The sequence below is a fragment of the Ascaphus truei genome, chromosome 1 (genome assembly GCF_040206685.1).
Source record: "Ascaphus truei isolate aAscTru1 chromosome 1, aAscTru1.hap1, whole genome shotgun sequence".
NCBI classification, from domain to species: Eukaryota; Metazoa; Chordata; class Amphibia; order Anura; family Ascaphidae; genus Ascaphus; species Ascaphus truei.
In genome coordinates, this window is record NC_134483.1 from 509,913,247 (window position 1) to 509,936,421 (window position 23,175).

Sequence of the window (23,175 nt, forward strand, 5' to 3'; positions counted from 1 at the left end):
GAGAAAAAATTACCTGAATAGGGCAGTCCAAAAAAAATGGCAAAATCTGATTAAAGAACGAGAAGGGGAATGCAATAGAAAGCAAGAATAATCTCTGTACGCTCTTTATATATTTGTAAAAGGATTTGAGAGAGCATGTGTTCCTTTCGGGGTGAGATGGATAATGATAGGTGATGAGAATAAAGCAGAGGTCCTAAACAAATAATTAGCTTCCTTATGTACCAGTGAACAGCCACTAGCAAATGATCTAAAGAAACAAAGCCTGGACTTAAAACATTCACTGACATTTGTTTAACAGTAGAATAAAAGCAAAAGCGGCTTGAAGAAATGCAAAATAAAGTACCCAGCCATGATGGCATTCAGCCAGAGTTTATTCAACGGGCTTTAAGTTAGAACACTACACTTGACATCAAATATTGTGACGGGTTGAGTAGCACTAAACTGGCATGAAGCCGCCTTTTATTTTAAAAAGTGGGCTAGATCAGTGAGGGAATTATTGACTTGTCGGATTAAAATCAATGGTGAGGAGCCATTTGACTGGTTTTAAGTATTAATCTTAAAGGAACAGAGCATAACATGGCCATTAATACCATTGACAAAGGTGCCTTTAATCTAGCACTAATGCCCAAGTTATGTGTCCTGTTCTCTTGGGCTTGTTGCTGTTCTAGGCCAAAAAAAAATGTAATTAATTTTTATTAAGAAAAATATTCTGATGCCAACGTTCGTTACTAGTTCAAATTCCTGGGCAGTTCTAGATAATTGATGCCTAGATTTTTGGCCAGTAAAAAAAGTGTTGGCTGAATCTTCTAAAGCAGGAGTGACCAACTCCAGTCCTCAAGGGCCACAAACAGGTCATGTTTTAAGGATACAGGTATCCCTACTTCAGCACAGGACTAGAGTTGACATCCCCTGTTCTAAAGCTTTTCCCAATTTGTGGAGCTGGCTCCCCTAGAGGTGTCCAGGATAATTAGAAGAGGATATCTCAGATATAGAAGGGACATGTGCAATGAAAGTGCATTATAATTCCATATTTATACATATATCCAGTCAATTCGTAAATCTTGCGGGGCTGTTCCTTACCTCAGGGGTGTAAAATTAAAACTGGATCATCTTTTGTGATTAAAGACCCCGGAGATTTTACCAGCAACAAGAAAGGGGTTATGGTTATTAACATTTAAGGGTAGTGACGTTCAGAGATTACTAGCCTGGAGGCTGATGTGTAGGCATCTTTAACAAAATTTGGAAAATTGTGCAACGGAAAGGTATACAGACGTATGCCAAGCAGGTTAAAATCTAGGCAAAACATGTAATTCATGTATATTAGAATAAAATAAGAGATGTAGCGAGAGAAAACCATTGTTTGAGCCTATTCCCTAAATACATCGCATCCAAAATAACGTACTCTATACTTCGGACCGGATTGGTTGTGGTTCTGACACCTTAGTTTCTTTGTATCCACTAAGAAACAGAAATAGCTCCCTAATTAAAACGACCAAGCTGTTTAGACGAATGTAGAATCTAATTTTGTTTTTACTGTAGGAATATAGCTTAGCAGAGAGAGGACTGAAGGAGAAGTTGTTGGAAGACAATTCTCTTTAAACTAGGTTAACCCACTTCAAATTGCAGTGACACCTCTCCCTGTGACTTTGGGCAAGTACAGTAACTTGCGTCTATACTGCACCGACACACTTTATTCGAGCAAATACCCAGTATGTACCTGGCAGATACCTGGAATGCGCCGCTCCTCACCTCTGACAAGCCCCGTTGCGTTTGCCTTCCCAGCCTGGGTTCATGCCTGGCTGACGGGCGGCTGATCTGTTAAATGATAATGATTAGAATTTAATAGGCTGCAATGCTTCGCGTGTCTACCAGATGGCATAAATTCATGAATTGTAATGCAGTATATATATATATACTGTGCAGTATTGCAGCCAGCGGGAATAAAATGCTTCAATCCCTGCCTGGAAAATACCTCAATGCACTCGGGCAGAAAACAGTCACAAACCTCAATACACCCGGGTATACCCGAATTCGTGGGACTAGCCGAGCTCGAATAAAGTGTGTCGCCAGTGTATTTACTAAGACCCCTTTCCGGCACTGGAAGACCCCTTGCAGCTCATTGACTTCAGTAGGTTGTAAGGTGTCTTATGGTGGAAGACTGGGTAATAAATATGGCCTTTATTTCCCGGTACCAGGCTGTATATATACATAGGGTGACCACCCGTCCCCCTTTTGCCGGTACAGTCCCGGTTTTTCGAGAGCTGTACCGGTTTTCTGTGTGTACCGGAAATGTCCCGGATTTTCTCCCTGGTCCCGTTTGTTTTGTACAGTAGATGCGGTGGCGGAGCGCGGCGACGGCGAGGATGCGGCAGCCCAGCCGGTGAGTATTTTTTTGAATTTCAGGGGGTTGGGCTTCTAATATGCCGGGCTGCAGGTGATTGGCTGGAGGATGCCGGGGGCGGGGCTTTCTCCGCTTCCTCACACGATCCCCGCGGACAGGGAGGTGGGAGCGGGGACAGCTGTTGGCTGTTTGGCGCTTTTCTCCCCTCTGCCTCCGTTCCCTGTGGCTGCTGCCCGAGGTAGAGAGGTAGGCGCGGGGGGAGCAGGGTTGGTGGGAGCGTGGATGGCTGGAGGCGTGCGAACTTTCCCTCCCTCGCGTGCGCATGGGGACAGTGCGCGGTTGCTGTTGGGGAACTCCCTGCTTCTGTCCAGGCGTGCGGCCTTATCCCCGATAGGTGGGAGAGAGCGGAGCCAGGTCTGGCGGGCGGGTTCTCCCCCCGTCCACGGGCTCGGCTAGCAGTGACTTCCGTCGCTGGTGGGTGGTGCAGGGGGAGGCGGTGTGTGTGTGTGTGTGTATCTCTGTGTGTGTGTGTGTGTGTTTGTATCAGCATATGTGTGTTTGTATCAGCGTGTGTGTGTGTGTCAGTGTGTATCAGCATGTGTGTGTGTATCAGTTGGTGTGTGTGTGTGTGTGTATCTGTGTGTGTGTGTCAGTGTGTATCAGCGTGTGTGTGTGTATCAGTTGGTGTGTGTGTGTGTGTGTGTATTAGTGGGTGTGTGTGGCTGTGTGTGTATCTGTGTGTGTATCAGTGTGTGTATCTGTGTGTGTTTGTGTGTGTATCTGTGTGTGTGTTTGTATCAGCGTGTGTGTGTTTGTATCAGCGTGTATAGGTGTGTGTGTATAGGTGTGTATCAGCGTGTGTGTGTGTATCAGTTGGTGTGTGTGCGTGTGTGTGTGTGTATTAGTGGGTGTGGGTGTGGGTGTGTGTGTGTGTGTGTGTGTGTGTGTGTGTGGGTGTGTGTGTCAGTGGGTGTGTGTGTGTGTCAGTGGGTGTGTCAGTGGGTGTGTGGGTGTGTCAGTGGGTGTGTGGGTGTGTCAGTGGGTGTGTGTGTGTCAGTGGGTGGGTGTGTGTGTGTCAGTGTATGTGTGTGTCAGTGGGTGTTTCTCCCTCTCCCTGTCTCCCTCACCCTCCCCGCCTCCCTCACCCTCCCCGCCTCCCTCACCCTCCCCGCCTCCCTCACCCTCACCCTCCCCGTCTCCCTCACCCTCCCCGTCTCCGTCTCCCTCACCCTCCCCGTCTCCCTCACCCTCACCCTCCCCGCCTCCCTCACCCTCCCCGCCTCCCTCACCCTCCCCGCCTCCCTCACCCTCCCCGCCTCCCTCACCGCCTCCCTCACCCTCCCCGTCTCCGTCACCCTCCCCGTCACCCTCACCCTCCCCGTCTCCCTCACCCTCCCCGTCTCCCTCACCCTCCCCGTCTCCCTCACCCTCCCCGTCTCCCTCACCCTCCCCGTCTCCCTCACCCTCCCCGTCTCCCTCACCCTCCCCGTCTCCCTCACCCTCCCCGTCTCCCTCACCCTCCCCGTCTCCCTCACCCTCCCGTCTCCCTCACCCTCCCCGTCTCCCTCACCCTCTATGTCTTATCTTAACTGCCGTATACCTACACCGAAGTAACCTATCCTGTTTTCTTCCAGATCTGACTCAAGTTTCACGCGGAAGACATCGGAAGACAGGTAGGGAACACCTCCCCTCCAGTATAGTACCTTGAGGGTCTGCGTATCAGGTAAGATCCCAGGCGGGATTGCTGCTTTAGAAATTGTGAAGAAGGGGCGTCCTGACACTGGTTAATGGGTACAGAATCATTCACATCTGGGTTGTTTTTTTGTTCGATTAGTGAGGTCATCCGACGCACGCGCACACACGCAAGTAACAAGGACTAATGGTAGTAAAGTATAAGTGTACTACAATAAATAAACTGTTATGTAAAAAAAAAAAATGTGTCCCGGTTTTTCATTTTCAAAATCTGGTCACCCTATATATACATGCATACATACATGCATGCATACATACATGCATACATGCATACATACATACATACATACATACCACATATTATTCTTTAGGGCAGGGATTCATTGAATAAATATACAATGAACAGCACTACATAAATTGCCTGCACTAAATAATATTATATAATACAACCATTCAAGGATAATATAAAGAAAGGCAGACAATACGTACCAGAGGCTGTAATGTTATTGTGTACTGTACGTCTGATTTAGAAGGCTTAACTCGCTAGAAATGGATCTTTACGACAATCGGTTAAAGATTATAATTTCTCTTTGCTTTTCAGTTTAATTAGGTGGGGGTGGGGGGGCGTATCTGCTAGTTATCAAAGTGGCAGCTTTAAATGTAATGTCTTTTCCCATTCTTTGAAACCATAAAAATGTTTAAGCTACTATTTGTCAAAGGTGGGGGTTTTCATTAAACGTTTGTCTATAAATGTATATTTATATAGCGCCCAGAGTGTGCTTTACAAAGGAGAATGCAATATAGGGAGTTGGAATACTATACAGTAAGTGCAAAAAATAATCAGATAAAACGTAATCCCTGCCCCTGAGATCTTACAATCGAAATAGTATGTTGGGAGATTTACACAGACGACAGGTGAGGGAATAAGTGCAATAGATGGCAGTGCTTGACCACAATGATTGGAAGGAGTTACTGTGTGTGTGTGACAGTAGCAATGAGTCCAGGCTATTGAAATGCGTCATTTAGGAGGTGAGTTTTTAGATTTGACTTAAAGGCAGAAATGGTGCTTGTCGTATACGGAGTATGAGAGAGTTACACAGGTAAGTGGCACTGAGGGGGGGGGAGGTTTTAAGGCGAAAGAATGCAGTAGTGATGGAAAGTAGATGGTTGTAAGCAGAGCACTGGAGATGAGCAGGGGCATAACGAGAGATTAACGCTGATATGTAGGGAGAACACAAAATGATTATAGCAGCAGACTGTTGGATAGATTGCAAAGGAGAAAGTTGGGAGGCCTGTCAGCAGAATGTTACAATCATCCAGACAGGAGAGGATAAGGGCATACATTAGAGGCTTTTGTTAGCTGCAGATTGACAGGAAAGGGTGAATCTTGACGAAGTTCTGGAGGGAGAAGCTACAAATTTTAGTCATGGGGTGAATGTGGATGGAGGAGTTATATCACACATTGGCAAAGTGCTTTGGCGCCCGGATAAATGTTGATGGGCGTCATCACACCCCCTTGCGTTTGGCTACTTTGAGGTTCATTTTGTGATGGTTTCTCATGGGATTAAATTGATCTAACTGTGAAACATGCCCCTCCCAGTATGTAGTTTTGTGTGCGGTAAGGGGTGGGAGGAGATATCTTTCTATATAAATAGTTCTATCCTCTCCTACCGTAGTTAAATTCTCAAGTTTCACTTTATTTAGTTGTCGGTAACTCCAGGGAAGTAAGTGAGGCTGATGCAGAGGTGGCTGAGAGCAAGATAGCACTACACCCAGGTTTAAGGAGCGTCACAGAGCTATGCCCAGGTCCTTGTGCTGTTTCCGAATGTATGGAACATCTCTAGCTCTTTCCAACATTTCAAAGATCAGGATTTAATGAAGGGTGGAGTTCTTTATGCTGATGGTTTTTTTTTCTTTTCTTGAACTCCTTAACTGTGTTTTAAAGACTGGGTTTGTTTTTATTAAACTTTTATATTTATAAAAGTCTATATTATTTCATATATTCAGTTCCCTTAATATATTTATTTAGGTGGTGATATTATTATTATTTTGTTTTACCAGAAATCCACAAGAATGTTATCAGCCCAGAAGAAGACGAGGTTAAGGAGGAAGTCTTACATGGGAAGCATGCAGATCTGAAAGAAAAACTTCGAAGCATCAATCAGGGATTTGAGCGCTTACGTAAACTAAGTCATGAGGGTTATGTTGGCCCAAGAGGTATATCTCTGTGGAATGTACATTTTGTTCTAGAAAACAATGTCCTCTGCACTCTAATATGGGAAAAGATTGTGAATGGGACTGATGGCACACCGAGTTTATCGTGAATAATATATCAATAAAAGGTAACACTTTAATTGCACAGGCATATCAAATATCACGGTGAATAATACAAACAGGGGTAAAAACAGCAATCAAAAATATAGAAAAACTAAATAATGTAAGACAACCAAGTAGAAAATGCCTCCCGCGGTCAGTGATAGCATCCATATCAGTGCATACTATACTTGGTTGTATTACACTATATGTATTTTTATTTTTTAATCATTTTTAATTGCCCGTTTTTCCTTTATTTTTTATTTTATTTTTTTACATTTGTTATTATCCACTGATGTTTTTTTTATACCTGTGTAATTAAAATTGTCTTTTTTTTTTTTAAATTGATATATCTTGATTATTGGGATACTATTTCGGTTCCATTCGCAATACTTTTTTTCATATTCGAGTGCGGAGGACATTTTTGTTTTCTATTATGTGACCTAGGAATTAGGGATTCCTTTCGTCCTCGAGCACCGAGAACTCTTAAGAAACATTCTTTGAGTGGTCCTGTCTGATTTAGACTTAGACTGATTTAGTACATTTTTTGCTCTTCTGGTTTTACAGGTACAGAAGTGTGGCATATACAGTTGTGTGAAAAAGAAAGTACACCCTCTTTGAATTCTATGGTTTTACATATCAGGACATAATAACAATCATCTGTTCCTTAGCAGGTCTAAAAATAAGGTAAATACAACCTCCGATGAACAACAACACATGACATATTACACCGTGTCATGATTTATTTAACAAAAATAAAGCCAAAATGGAGAAGCCATGTGTGAAAAACGAAGTACACCCTTACTGCTCCATAGGAATTAAGATGCCAAGTAGACAGGTGCTGCTAATCAAATACCCTTGATTAATTGATCATCAGCAAATGTGACCACCTCTATAAGAGCTGAAGTTTTAGCAGTTTGCTGGTCTGGAGCATTCAGGTGTGTGTTAACACAATGCCAAGGAGAAAAGACATCAGCAATGATCTTCGAGAAGCAATTGTTGCTGCCCATCAATCTGGGAAGGGTTATAAGGCCATTTCCACGCAATTTAAAGCCCATCATTCTACAGTGAGAAAGATTATTCAAAAGTGGAAAACATTCAAGACAGTTGCCTGTCTGCCCAGGAGTGGACAGCACAAACACCTCATACCAACTGTCAAGCAGGATGGTGGGGTGGTGATGATTTGGGCTTGTTTTGCAGCCACAAGACCTGGGAACCTTGCAATCATTGAGTCGACCATAAACTCCTCTGTATACCAAAGTATTTTAGAGTCAAATGTGAGGCCATCTGTAAAGCATGGCCGAAATTGGGTCATGCAACAAGACAATGATCCCAAGCACACCAGCAAATGTACAACAGAATGGCTGAAAAAGAAAAGAATCAAGGTGTTGCAATGGCCCAGTCAAAGCCCAGACCTCAACCCGATTGAAATGCTGTGGCTGGACCTTAACAGAGCTGTGCATAATCAAATGCCCACAAACCTCCATGAACTGAAGCAACATTGTAAAGAAGAGTGGGCCAAAATTCCTCCACAACGATGTGAGAGACTGATAGTCATACAGAAAATCATTTCATCAAGTTTTTGCTGCTAAAGGTGGTTCTACAAGCTATTGAATCATAAGGTATACTTGGTTTTTCACACATGGCTTCTCCATTTTGGCTTTATTTTTGATAAATCATGACACGGTGTAATATGTCATGTGTTGTTGTTAAAATTAGGTAAATACAGCCTCAGATGAAGACCTGCTAAGGAACAGATAATTGTTATGTCCTGATATGTAAAACCATAAAATTCAAAGAGGGTGTACTTTCTTTTTCACACCACTGTGTACTGTATGGTATAGATAAGAGTTTTATTGGGCCTGCAGAGAAGAGGTATAAAAACAAACACTATGCACAAGATCATTTAAATTGGGCTCTAAAACAAGAACAAATGTTCTGTTCCCTGAATGTGTATCGTCACTGCTAATTGTTTTCAAAAGCAATGTCCTAACTACATCTCATTAGCACAGGCTTATAGTCATGTTATTGTAGTATAACGTTGCATTATCTTTCAATAACGTGACATACATCTTGGCATTTTCTCCTATTCAGATCTTGAAATAGATTGTTTGCTCAGTTGAGTGGTAAATAGGGTTATGTTGGTTTAATCATGCCATGATTTTGTTGTTACACCCATCAAGCTTAGGTATGGCTTCCTGTACTTAACGTTGGTTTAAGTCCCGTGCAAACCTTAGCACAGGGGTGCGCAAACTGAGGAGTGCGAGATTTTCTGGGAGGTTGCGGGGGTGCTCTTCCCCCAAAGCATTTAATTTAAATGCTGGGGAACGCGCACAAGGCCCTGTAAGTTCCCTTTATCTTGTCTCTGGCGGCTTCTGGCGAACTGTCACCATGGCAATGCGGCGTTAAATGACGCCGCGTGGTCACATGACGTCAATTTGCCATGGCCACACGAAGTCACAGCACGTCGTGACTTAAGTAAGGGGGGGCAAGCAGGGGGAGAGCAGGCAGAGGAATAGTTTGCGCCGCCCTGTCTTAGCAGACTCTAGAGTATATGGGATGTTATGATAATCTCATTATTATGAACGTCCGTTATAGTTGAGCTGTGTTGTCCCCCGTAAAGGGCATAGCTTTAAATTAGGATAATGTAATGTTCATTTACTTAAGGGAGCTTTGTGGCTCTGGGCCTGTGTTAAACGTCAGGTTATAATGTCCATGGAGAGTAATCTCCTCTTCCAGAGGAACAATACTTTCCCACCATCAGCATTAGACATTACTTGCCACCTATAGTTTTAGCATTTAACAAAAAAACAAACAGAGCACAAAATAATGTAACTTCTCTTGTTTTTTTGTTAACCTGGTGAAATATAAGTCAGGGCTTTGTTTTCGCTCTTGCGTAATGTGTATAGCGTGGGACATGTTATTTGCTGCCAGATGCTTCTCCTAATTCTTTCTCTGACTGGGAAGAATTGGGCCAGAGCTCTTGCTGTTGAGAAAATAAGTTTTACAGTTCCACAGAAATAAAAAGTAAATGACCAAAAGTACGTGGCTGTTACTAGTCATGTGATCATGTTCCAACCAATCTTCTAAAAAAAACAATTCAATAATAAACTATACAGTATGTACAACATTTATACTCGTATATTGTATACAGTACTTTCTCAAATAGGACTTTAATTGCTTCCTATTGTACTAGGATGCAGGCTTGTAGTGGTAAGATTAACTAACCTCCAGTACGGGTTACACACGCTGGAGTCCTGGTTCAACTGCTGTTGACTTGAATAACATTTAATGCAGGGTCACGGTGCATTAACCCGCAGCAGAGGTTCGGGAATCTTCCCTAAGTTGGGTTTCGTTACATTATTAAATCGCACAGTCCTGGTCAGAGTTGGAGTCACAGGAGATAATTAACTTTTTAATCTAAGGTAGTAGTGTGATCTGAAGGAATGAAAGTGTGGTGCTATAATGAGAGGAGGAAACCTAAAAATAAATGTCAAAACAGTTTTTTTTTTACAGTTTACGTTTTTTTTTTCTGCTTACTAATTTTAAATGAAATCTCATTTCAGAATTTGAGGAACCTAGAGTGAATGACTTATGGGACATGGCAAAGGCGGCAAACTTTTCTGTTACTGAGCTGGAATCGTTCAAGGTAACAGTTTCACTCATATGCACACTCCTGGAGTCCTTTTTTTTTTTTTTTTACTGCATTTCCGTTCAATTCGAAATGAATTCCACAATTCTCGCCTCCCCCTCAAGGATCTACTCTCCTCTGACCCTCCCTGTAGCTTTGTTTGGATGTCTCGCTATGTTCATGATCGAGGGGATCAACTGCACCCTTTTTTTTTTTTCCTTCTGCTGTGTCGCACTTGAATCCTCTTACTCTCCGATCTGTCTCTGGAGTCACCAAACTCAGTCTTTTCATCCTAAAACTCACAACACCAAACACATCTCCTTACCCTGTTGGCAATGCCCTAAAAAGTAACACACTTTTATGAATAAGTTTAACGCATACAAATGTACATTATTTCTAACGCGATCCACTTATAGTGCAATGAAATTCTTTTGACCTCAACCACAGCGTTTATAAAGGGGTTGAGCTGTATTTATTTTTCTTTCTGCGCATAAAAAGCTGGAAACTGCTCATATTTTTATATTTTCTTATGTGTAATTTACTTTTTATATGCATAAGACACTTGCTCTTATGCAGATTTGTATTTTTGTGTGGTATATATTTATTTTTACCTGAGCTTTCTCCCCCCAAAAATCACTAGAGCTTTGATAACTTTTTATTTTTTTAAATGATCATTTAACTGACAAAGGTTTAGATCCATTAAGCGCCCCCTTTTTTTTATTAAGGTAAATTATGTGACATTGTCTAAAACAGAAATGCTTTTTATTTTCTCTGGGTTAACACCTTAGTCGCTAAGGTAATCTTTCTCATCTCTCTCTCACACACACACACTGTATCTTGGTGAATATGGGATGAATATCATCTTGGCTATAAGGAGCTCATTTGCATGGCTATGAATAACGCCATGCTTTTAATGGGAGCAAATCCTGGATAATGTCCCGTTGTTTGCTTTAGTAAATACTGTATGTGTTATGAAGAATGCAGGTTAGGTCAATATCACGTTGAATAGGCTAACAGAGCTTGGTGAATCTAGCCCTTAGTTGCCCATGATACCTATAGGGACTTATTCTGTAAGATAGCCGGAACAACGAGTTTACAGAATAAACCTCATCGTACCCTAACCAGTTATCTTGCGCTGAGGATTCTGGGATGTGAGGAAACTCGTTACAGTATTGTAGCATCCTGCTGTTCTTCATGGTTTAACAGTGCTTGTTTTGTATTGAGGGGCTTCACGCAGTACAGTTGGGTTACCTATGTGAATCATTCCAACTCTAATTTAGCTAATCATATTGGTAGCTTTTGTCCTTCGTTTAGCCGAATGAAGAAACCAGCACATTTTTATAATCATTGTGTTATTTAAAGATTGGGTGCAGAAGAAGCAGGTCCCAGGAATAACCTTTCGCTTAATTACTATAATGCTGATCCAAAGTAGCTAAATTAATAGGTTTCTTGGTGTAAGTTAATATGACGGCTTTCGTGAGTGAGGCTGCTTGACTTCGTTAATTGGTTTTGAATGCCCTGTGATAAGTGCTATATTGTCTCTGGGACACAGGTTTTGATGCTGTTCATAAGATCGAAGGCTTTTCCACATTTGTCTTTCTTGCAAAATATTTTAAATCTTCCATAATTTCCATTGGAATAAAGTTGTAGGTTTGTGCCTTCGCTTTGCTGAAGTGTTTGTTTTTATCAAGCTCTATTAGATTAGGTTAATGCCAGTAGATCTATTCTATTTTCTGCCGGTAATTGTATTAAATACTGTGTAAGCATTTTATTGTTGTGTTTTTTGTTCTGCCAAAGGAGGAGCTGAAACATTTTGAAACTAAAATTGATAAACATCAGCATTACCAGAAACAACTTGAAATTTCACATGAGAAACTCAAACACGTGGAAGGAACTGGAGACAAAGATCACTTAATAAAGAGCAAAGAGAAATATGCCATGCTCACAGAAAGGATCAAGGAACTGGGATACAAGGTTTGTATACACTGGTATTTTACACAAATTGTCAAATTGATTTTGTTTAAAAACAATAAAAAAATAAGGGGGATCTGTTTTGGATATATCTATCTATATCTATCTATATCTATCTCTATCTCTATCTATCTCTCTCTATCTCTCCATCCCACATTAACGTTCTCAATGGGATCGGAGCATGTATGTAAAGCGAAAATGTACTTGAAGTGAAGCACTCCCCTTTTCCCACTTATCGATGCATGTACTGTACTGCAATCGTCATATAAGTGCATAACTGATGTAAATAATGCATTTGTAACAGGCTCTATAGTCTCCCCGCTTGCGCACAGCTTCGGTACAGGTAGGGAGCTGGTATTGCTGTTTAGGACGTGCTGACAGGCGCATGCGTAAACTGCCGTTTGCCTATTGGGCGATATGTCCTCACTCGCGAGTGTACTTAAAGTGAGTGTCCTTAAACCGTGGTATGCCTGTATATAATTTTTTTTATTTTTTTTTAAACAGAGTTGTAACCTGAAAATAGTTTATCTTTGCACTTAAATATGTATGAATACATTGTGGGCCTTATTTACTAAGAAGGACTGCTCCTTAAGACACATTCTAGACCAAGCCCACCCTCTTTTGAAATCCTAGTTGGCAAAATCGGCCTCCCTTTTTCTAAGCACATCTTGCTTGCTGACATCTACCGCCCCTCTACAGTACCCGACTGATATCACCCAGTTTCTTGGCTCCATTTCCTCTCTGAATGAGAAGAGTGAGCTGCTAGTTCTTGGGGATTTCAACTTCAATTGGCTTGACCCTAAAAACCACAAAATCCAGATATAAATCAAATCACTTAACCTATCGCAACTCATTTCCCAACCCACACGGACAAACCTGAAATCGCACAACCATTCCTTGCGTGACTGGATTCTCTCCTCAAATCCCAGCAGAATCCAATCCTCTGGCATCCTTCCTGAGATTTTCAGTGACCATGCAATAGTGTACTGTGTAAGGAAAATTAAACCGCCCCAATCAAGCCCTAAAGTTCTCCTGACTAGAACATTTAGAAACTTGAACCCACAACAGTTTCTGGCTGACCTTACCAACTGCCCTTGGCACAGAATCGATTTAATTCCCGACCCTGATTCTGCGCTCGACTATTTCCAATCCAAGTTCTTAAAACTCTTTGATACCCATGCTACACTACGTAGAATAAGAGTACGGGGGGCCCACCTTCCATGGGTTACAACTTACCTTATAGCGCTCTACCAGTTCAGGGATGCCTTGTGGAAAAGCTACAAAGTACAGTAACTGGCACTACCAAGGATTCAATCACTACAGATGCCTGCGGAACATGTGCACAAGGCAAACGAGGCATGAAGAAGCACAATATTACTCTGACAATCTTCACCAGAATACCTCAAACCCAGCTAACTTCTGGAAGGTTATCAACAATATATTCCAGCCTTCTAACCATCAACATCCAAGTAATATCACTAAGGGTGATATTACTCTGACAAACCCCACTGACGTTGCAAATGCATTCAATGATTACTTTGTGGGGTGTGCTACTAACTTATTAGGGAAACACAACCCAAACCACAAACCTGAATCTCATCCTGGGAGTACCCATATAGGTCTGGGGCCCCTACTCTTCTCAGTGTTCATCAATGATCTTCCCACAGCTTGTAAGGAAGCTTCAATACACATGTATGCAGATGACACAATCCTATATGCACACAGCCATAGCTTCTCTGACTTTGAACACATACTTCAGTCTGACTTTTTGAGACTAGAACACTGAATTTCCCAAAACAAACTGTTTTTAAACACTGACAAGACTGTAACAAGGGTATTTGGGACAAAGACTAAATTTTTAAAGCTTCCAGTGACTGAGCTCCAGATCAGAACCAATGCTAACCCTATTCCTGTTACTAGTTTTAAATACTTGGGCATATGGTTTGACTCCCACTAAACATTCGGAATGCACATTGATACCCTGACATCCAAAACCTATGCCAAACTAAGTGTACTTCACAGGAACATATCCTCCCTAAGCCTGCTGGTCAGAAAGCGTATCGCACAGCAGATGCTAATGCCAATTATCGACTATGGAGACATAGTATATGGCTCGGCACCCCAAACCCACCTTGCAAACTTGACAACCTCTACAATTCAATTTGTCGTTTCGTTCTCCAATGCAACTACAACACACATCACTGCGAAATGCTCAAAGAACTAGATTGGTCATCACTCGAGTCTAGGCGCAAAGTTCACATTTCCTGTCTTGCCTTCAAATACTTTCTGGGCAAGCTACCCGTCTATCTGAACAAGCTCCTCACCGCTACCACATGCAGCACTTATCTGAGATCAGACTCCAAAAGACTGTTCATGGTCCCACGGTTTAACAAAGTATTCGGCCGCTCCTCCTCTTACCGTGCACCCCAAAACTGGAACAACCTACCGGAGACTCACATCCACCACCAGTCTAAGTTCTTTCAAAACTAAAGCTGTCTCACATTTTAATCTGATCTGTAACTGTTACATAAGCCTACAATATACATATTCTCTAACTGTGCATACAATGTATTGTATATAATGTATACCCTGTTCATTTATGAAACTGTATTTTTAACGATGTATTTGTCATTTTAACTATGTCCAGGACATACTTGAAAACGAGAGGTAACTCTCAATGTATTACTTCCTGGTAAAACATTTTATAAATGAATAAGATGAATGGGCTGTTAGGGCCCATATTTACTATGCTGTGCTTGGATGTATCCTGTGGCGTAGCTCTGCTTGACATACTGTAACTGGCCCCATGTGTTCCCCGATCTGTAGTAGTTAAGCGTTCCAATCATTGCAGTGATGCAGAATTGTTACAGGTTGCGATTCTATTTCCGTGGAGCAACGTGATCATTTTTCATAGATCCCGTTCTGCACCAGATTTTTAGGCCTCACAAGTCGCAGGACGTTCTCTACCCTGGTAACAAACTACACCAAGTTTACACTTTTTTTTATTTTTTTTTATTTTATTGGCTTTCTATTGTATTTTATAACCTTATGTGTAAAGGTTCTGTTCAACAAAATAAGATTTTCATGTTACCTTTCAGTTCTCTAAATAATGCTTACGTTTTTTCCTTATCGAAGTAACTGTAATCATTTTGCAGTCCTCACTTTCTCTGATGGCAAATTTGAATGCTCTATTTACACGTTTGGGTATGTTTTATCAAAGTATCCTGGCTCAAACTGCATAAAATGTAAAAATAAAGTTTATTTAAGAATAACTTTTTTTTTTTATATATCGACAAAACTTGTCTTTTGATAACTGCAGTATTGTTGCTCACGTTTTGCAGTCGGGGGACTTCGATTAAAAATGGCCTTTTTGAGTGAAAAATATGCCACTTACATTAGAATTAGTTAATTTTACGCCTTCATATTCTCCATTGAGCAGACTATGATTGTGGTCAGCCAAATTCTCAGTTGAAATTAATCCCTGGTCCCTTAAAGGTGGTATCGCTTGTAGGACCAAAATACATCATGGTAGTGGCATTTTTTAAGGCGCAGTCCCTCCTAAGAAGTGAACGAAGGATAGTGGCATGTTTGATAAGTGGACCTTTCCTGCTGCCCTTCTGAAGTTCTCCGAATGTAATCAGGGCATCTGTGCCAGGGGCCCTTATGGAGCTGTGATAACAGGGTGGTTTTGCCCTTTTTATAGCAGGAGATTGCATTCACTGCTTCCTCGGAAGGAAGACCACGTCATCGTTAACCAAGCGATCACTTGGTCACAATTCCAGAACTCCAGCAGCACTCTTTTAGCAGGGAGAAATATTTATATGGAGCTGATTCACGCCACTGTATAAATGATCAGAAGTAGATTATTATTATTAATTTTTTAGACCTGATCTAACCGTTGATACAGAAAGTATTAGGGGGGAGGGGATACATTTTATCAATATTCTATAATGACTGGTTACAGGTAATAGGCAGCCATGGTCTTGGTAAAGAACTTCACTAAGAGTCGGGTCAAATGTGCCTGAGACATGAGCTAATCAATAACATACAAAGGGGAAGAGAGGTTGGTTCAAATCTATGCTGTCCAGCCAGGGTCCCTATTAATCTCTGCATTTTATCCATGCTGTCAGATCTTCTTTTTTTTTTTTTTTTTTTTTTCCTGAAACCTGATTTTGTGACATAATCATAAGGAAATCGTTAGCGGGGAACAGGGCGGGTGGGGGCACAAAACAAAAGGGGTGAGGGAGAAGTAAAAGTATTTTTAAGTAATTTTTCTACACTGCACTTGAAAGGGTTCTTACAATCTTTATCTAATGTTTCAGTCATCCATGCCTGTCAAGAATAGGTGAATGTATAAGGCTGACAGAAATATATGTAAGTTTTATTATATTCACACCAGGGAATTTGTGCACCCACAGTTTACCTCTACAGTAAGGTAACTACAGCCGCGGCCCCATTTATTCTAACACTTCACCGATATTTTCCGGTGACTTTTTCCGAATGCCACGTGCTTCGCCGCGTTCGTGCCGTATTCATGTCGCAATCATGCCGGCATCACCCGCGCTTCATCTGTTTTAATGAGAATGTTTCGGATTTAATTGGTTGCAATTCTTCGTGTATCCGCCAGGTGGCAGATATTCATGAATTGTAATGCGCATGCGCTTCAGTAATGTGTCGACTTGCAGGTGTTTAAAAAATACCACAGTGGTCCTTTGTGAATTGACCTTGGTACTGAAGAAGTTGTACAACATTGTATCTATTTAGGTGTTTCATATTAAAAACTAAATGCAAAGTGTCTGGTGTTCTATTCCATTGTCAGAGAGGTCCAGAGATGAGTACACTGCAGTCAGTGTTCCAGAAGCCCAACATAACACGTACGCTTATTTAATATGGTCAGCAATTAGTTCAGCAGATAAGATGGCCACAGTTGGTAAAATTTATCAATATTTTATCGAAAATTATGACTTTTACAAATTTTCACCAGATGCTCTGGAGTGGAAGCGTGCGATAAGGAAAAAGTTATGTATCGATCCACGTTTTTTTCGTATTGCTTCTGCACCCGGAGTTACAGTTGGATCATGGAGAATTCAAAAGGCGAAAGATCATGGTAAAACCAACTAAGAATCGTCAGTCCCAGGCAAGCAATGCGCCAGCGCCAGCACCGGCTTCCAATAACGGTCCGACCGTCTGTGAAAACCTGCTGACCGGCAACCCTTGCTATCAGCCCCCGCCTGGATACCTGCAGCCTGAGCAGGATTTCACGTACAAATGCCAGCAAGCTTGCATGTACCAAAGCGATTTCCAGCTTCATCAGCTGTCAACAGGTCTAGCAGGCCCGCTGTCACCTGTCAACTACGTGTATAATCAAGACTACGGGACTGGCAGTGGCTCGGCGCCAACCAAATGGCAAAGTCAATGGTGGGTACAGCTGCCGTATGTAATTATTTTTTTACCATATCAATATCAATGCACAGTAAAGCGATTCTCCTGTAATCAATCGCTTTGCTTATGGTTATTTAGTTCTTGTAGTCACAATTCGCCTAAATGTAGTCGAGCAATATCATTGGCTGCGCAGCTTCTCCAGTTAGGCGCATGCGCATTGGAACCTTGTTGAAACGCATACAGTATGCGTCTCATCACATCTAGGTGCATGCGTGTACTGTGTGTGAACAAGAGACGCCCCCCGAGAAAATAATTATTGGGACTGACCGAGGGGACTGACTGTGGGAACTTCTTTAGGGGACTGACTAGTTTGAACTAAGCATTACAGTAATACTTTTATTTTTCTTCCTCACAAAAGGAACTTTGTCATCGGGCTGAGAACGACAAATGGATGGATTTCGATGGATAATATCGCTTTTTGTAGCGATGCTTGCACACTGCTGTATCTGAATCAGTGAAATTTTTATTGATTAGGATAGAATAACTGAGCTTTTTTACGTACTTTTTTACATACCGTACTGTATAATAAACCCCAAAAATAAAAAGTATCCATTTATTCTGTACACGTGTTTTACTGTAATAATAATACAAATACCAATAATGCGTTTTAATACTATTTTGATGTACTGTAATGCGTAGTAAGTAAAAAAAACATTAATGGTGCACTGTAATTAAAAACATACAGGTATATTTAAAAAACATATTAGAATACAATTTTAAACAATGAACAAGTCAGAAATGAATCAACATTTTAACAGATGACCAATTACGAAGCGAATTCGATCCCCAGCAGATTGTCCTTCCAGGGCCGATGCCTTGTATGCTGCAAAATGCCATTAATGGAGTCTCGCACGATTTTCATTAAAGGATCGGTAATTGAAAAATAGCACCGCAATTCCTCCAAATAGTCTTTCTTAAATTTTCAGGAAGAGCCTTTTTCTCGCGATTCCCTTCGTAGTTCACATTGTGGGCCCACCCTAAGTACAATGAGTATTGCACGTGGTGCTTGAAAATTACCAAGGCATGCCTCTGGGGTATACGAGCACCCGAGTGGCTGGGGCAGCTCGCGCAGGATGATGTCGGGCACCGTCTCAATGCAAGCGTATGTGGATTGGATTCTGGGAGCGGGTGTGCTTGTGGTGGCGGGCGAGGGTAGGTTGTCTGGGAGGATGCTTTCCTCCTGTCTTGGTCTCCTTGTCAGTGTTGCCTCCTGGCGGGGTCTTGACGGGGTTGTCATGACATCCTTGTCAACGGCATACATGAACACATTCTTCTGATGGAGGGGGTGCACGTGGCGATGGAAGGTTGAAGGTCCCATTCATCCCATCCATGCCACCCTCCTGCTCCGGCGTCCGAGATACAGGGGCATGAACTCCGAGCAAATTATGTATTCCCGCTATGTCAGTCTCTATCTTCTCCATCCGTTGATCCATATTTAGCATGGTCTCTAAAAGAAGATCTATCTTTACCAGCATAGAATTCCCAGGGATATCGACACTTAACCCAGCATGCGGTCTAACGAGCTGGATTTTGTGCATGGGGTGCTGTGGACATCTGGGTGGATGGGTGCATAAGAAGATGAGATGGGGGTTCCCTGGAGATAAGCGGCAGCATCGTTGAGGAGTGATGGAGGAGGTGTCCTGTGGATTTCCGGGAGAGAAGCAGCAGCGGCGGCGAGGAGTGATGGAGAAGGTGTCCTCTGGGTTTCCGGGAGAGAAGCGGCAGCGGCGGTGAGGGCTGATGCAGAAGGTGACCATTTGTTTTGCTTTGAGTGTACATCACAGAATTTCTTCTTGACATAATAAGGCTTCTTTAAAGCCTTACCTGTAGCCTTTGGAGTCGTCAGAAGGTTTTCTTTATTAGCCTTTCGCTTTGGCCTTGGCTTGGAAACGGCTGCTGCCTTTCGCTTTTTCTGCATGACAGGCACGGCAGAGACGATGAGTGTGTTCCTGTGTCCGTAGAATCGGGGTTGATCCATGGAAGCAGATGGCACAATGCAGTATCTGGACAAGGGCAAGTTCAGATACAGATCGAGTGGGAGGCTATGCAATGTGTGTCACCTTTTATGCATGGCGACGAGGTGCAAGTGTTAAAAGTGGGCGTATTCTAATGTGACTCATTAAAGTATAAATACACCATCCATTTTGTGCATTCACTGCACATTGAATACACATTAACTAAACATCGAATATACATTCTTGTGCTTGTATTTCTTTCGACACGCAGTGATGCCTGTTAAAAAGATTTATAAGGATCTCCGCATGAGAAAAAAGGAGATGTACACGAGAGGACAACGAATTGTGGATATTCAACGCTGGCTAAGTATTTCTGGCCTCGTTGTGCCAGCAGCAACCGTGAGCTATCATGCCCACGGTAAGACCAAAAAAAAAAAGAGGACACCAACGGTAACTACCGCGTCTGTACTGTACTGTATCTATCTATTATTATTGTTATCGCTGTATATTTATATAACTATTCTATACAGTTCCCATCTATTGGGCATTATTCATGATAATTTGTATTTTTCATTCTTCCATGATTATGCACCGGCCCTCAAATTTCAGCTGACAGAAGAACTACAGTACACTACTGTACGTGTACAAAGAAGATAAAGTCTGAAAATGATTATTTGTATTTTTTATTCCTGATAAAATAAAATAAATATTTCATTACATTCACATTTTGTTTTCTTTGAACTTTAAATTCACTGTGAATGTGTGAGTGTGTGTGTGTGTGTGGAGGGGGGGGGGGATTCTTCAAGAAAGCTTACATTTTTATTCATTAGTTAAATTTGTATTCATTGGTTACATAATCAGATTAACATATTCAATTCGAGAAGGGTTTATCACAAGTGTGCATACGCTACCGTAAACAAAGCCTCAAAGGGTTGGGGGGGGGGGTCATCATAATGGATTAGCATAAGGGATTAGCCAAGCATTTGAAACTGATTGTGAAGTTATACAGTACACGCATGCGCATTAATCATCAACTAGGTCCCTTCCCAAAGAGGATTACACGCAGGCGCAGAGATGTGACGCTCGGGACGATTAAAAGCACAAAGCCAAGCTTTTGAAAATGAATGGTTTTCGAGAGGTGTCGATAAGAAATGAAATCCTTGAGCCTTGTGTGCCTGCGGGGGGGGAGGGGGGCAAAGCTGCATGAAGGATTAGCAGTACTGTACTGTAGTTCAAAGACATATTTTCAACAGGTCATCATAATGTTTTGATCCCCAGACCCCCAAATCAATAAAAATTACATAACGCATGTGAATGACCAGTGTCACATTGAAAAGCTACAGTACCTATAGAATATCAGAATAACAAGAATTTTTATGCAGGCACACATGTCTGGAAACAAAACATAAAAAAAAAAAATATATATATTTTTTTCCAGTCTTGAACTTCCACACGATTGTGAAGTTATACACGCATGCACATTAATCATCAACTGGGTCCCTTCCCAAAGAGGATTACACGCAGGTGCTGAAATGTGACACCAGGCTCTGTACGTTAGCCTTGTGTGTGTGCGGGGGCGAGAGGGAGAGCGCTGTATGCGCCGAAATGTGATACTGTAACACGCCTATGCGTTCCAACAATGTTCAAATGAGACGTACTGTACGGTACACGCATAATATACTGTAAAAAGCGTTTGAATACAAGTAAAAGTACTGATTAAAAAATACTGTAATACAGTACATATATATTTATAGAAATGTGATAATTTTATATTCCACGAAGACGCAACGCTATATTTTTGTAATACTGTAAATCCTCCATTTTACAAATACTGCGCGTGCGTGCGCACACAGACAGTGCATTAGACATGCATTAGACTTATTAGACTTTTAAGACAACAGCTCGCGAACGCCCACCTGTGTTTTTAGACGGTATTGCAGTGTAGCGGACAGCGCTAAAAATCAGAGCTCTAACATACCGGAAAGCGCTACGGAAAAACAGAAAATATACCGCATCTGGCCGTGGTTTGCAGAGTGCCGCGGATCCGGCCGCATTAGGATAAAGACTGCCGCAGCTGAATGATACTGGCTTTGGCCAGCTTTTAATTGTACTACTCACAAAAGCATATCCTTTATTTAACCCCTTCAGGGCTTTCTCACCTTTTTCCACTAGTCCATGGGACAATAATTACATATATTCAGTGTAGGTACCAGCAAATTTGGTTATGCCTTGACATGGCTTGCAGGCTTATAACGTTTTAACTATATGACCCTTATTCATGAGATCACTATTTTATTTTACCCTAATTGGAAGGAGCGCAGGAATTGTTCTTTTTTTTATTTTCCATGCCAAAGATTGATTGTTCTTTGTTCCCAAAGTAATTATAAAGCCATCTTTAATTAAACAAATAGACATAGGTTGCGTTTATGCTTAAATTCAGTTGACCTAGTAAAAAGCAAAACAAACCTATTTTTCACAAGATGCAAATAAGGTAAATAATTACCTAAACGGGGATTGAATCTTTGATAGCCATTTACACTACAGTAAGTGAATTAACCTTTTTTGACCTGTTACTGTCCACTTTAATTAGTTAAATGTGACTCGCTCAAACTAGCCACGCTTCTTATGGAATTCTGACATTGGCTAGGGGAATCCAGACTCCGTAAACCGTGGGTGGTTTTTTTTTTCTCCCCATTGTCAATGAGCTGAAATGGTTATTCTGCATGCACAGCAGTCTCTCACTTCCTACAGTAGTACCTCTGTTCCTGGGTGTCTCTTTCTCTCGCTTTCTCTCTTTCTGTCTCTCTCTCTCTCTGGCTCTCTCTCTTTCTCTCTTTCTTTCTCTCTCTCTTTCTCTCTCTCTTTCTCTCTCTTTATGTAATACCATTTCAATGTATTTATTTATTTATTGTTCCTCCATTTCATTTAGGTGAAAAAGCATCTCCAGGACTTAACAAGTAGAGTTAACCAAGAAGGCCTTAACCACAACGAACTCTAAAGGAAGTACATTACACCACCTGTAATGTAAATTGAAGGATATAACTGATTGACAGTCCTGCTGATTTCAGAAACTTGTTCAGAACAAAGCATGAAAATATCTCTCGTGTCTGTACCTCCTGTATTTTCTGCTGTCATACGAGATGTCCTTGTTTCTCTCTTCTCTTAACATCTGAGAACATCTGTGGACTTGGGTCCACAGTCATGGCTTACCATTGTACTTTTAGGTGTAGATTTATTTGGTCAGACTACTGTAGATGAATCATAATTGTATAAATTGGTACCTGATTTACATGGTCAGAGAAACACTGTTTCCAAATTTGGAATGGTTGTGTTTTTTTTTTTTCTTAAGATTCATATGCAACATAATTACTTTTTCCATGCACCGTGATGAAGAATCAGTTGAATCTTTATAAAGAAATAGGTTTTTTTTGTCGTATAGTTTTAGTTCATTTTGGTGATGTAAGGAATTTCAAGAGCCCCTTCTATGCCGGTGTGCCTTGTAATCTGTCATACATTGTGTATTCTTCTAGTCCACAAAGGGTGTCTGGCTAATTTGTTTAGAGAAAAAACTAAAGATTTCATTGAGGTCGAAATAAATATTTTCTATGGAAACTGCTTGTGTGTTTTATCCTAGGAAACCATAGTTCCTATATTACTGCTGACCGTGTACCTGGACTTGTTGGTGTGTATATGTTGGCATTACAGTCACACTGCTATCCTTAGACTGTGGTTAACTTTGAGGGACATGCAGTAACCTTTTTATATTTAAGACATTCAAGTTCTATATTGAAGTATACTTGACAACTGGGACCCTTTAACAATTCATCTGG

General features: G+C 41.5%; 1 protein-coding gene across 1 annotated transcript in view; it reads left to right on the forward strand.

Moving 5' to 3' along the window:
* Positions 1-22,957, forward strand: part of LRPAP1 (LDL receptor related protein associated protein 1) — a 48,456-nt gene extending 25,499 nt beyond the window's left edge. Inside the window, exons 5-8 of the mRNA XM_075570122.1 lie at positions 6,095-6,250; positions 9,913-9,995; positions 11,775-11,951; positions 22,275-22,957. Of these exons, the coding sequence (XP_075426237.1) occupies positions 6,095-6,250; positions 9,913-9,995; positions 11,775-11,951; positions 22,275-22,343 (485 nt within the window). The 3' untranslated portion in view covers positions 22,344-22,957. The remainder of the gene's footprint in view (positions 1-6,094; positions 6,251-9,912; positions 9,996-11,774; positions 11,952-22,274) is intronic.
* Positions 22,958-23,175: the final 218 nt, after the last annotated feature.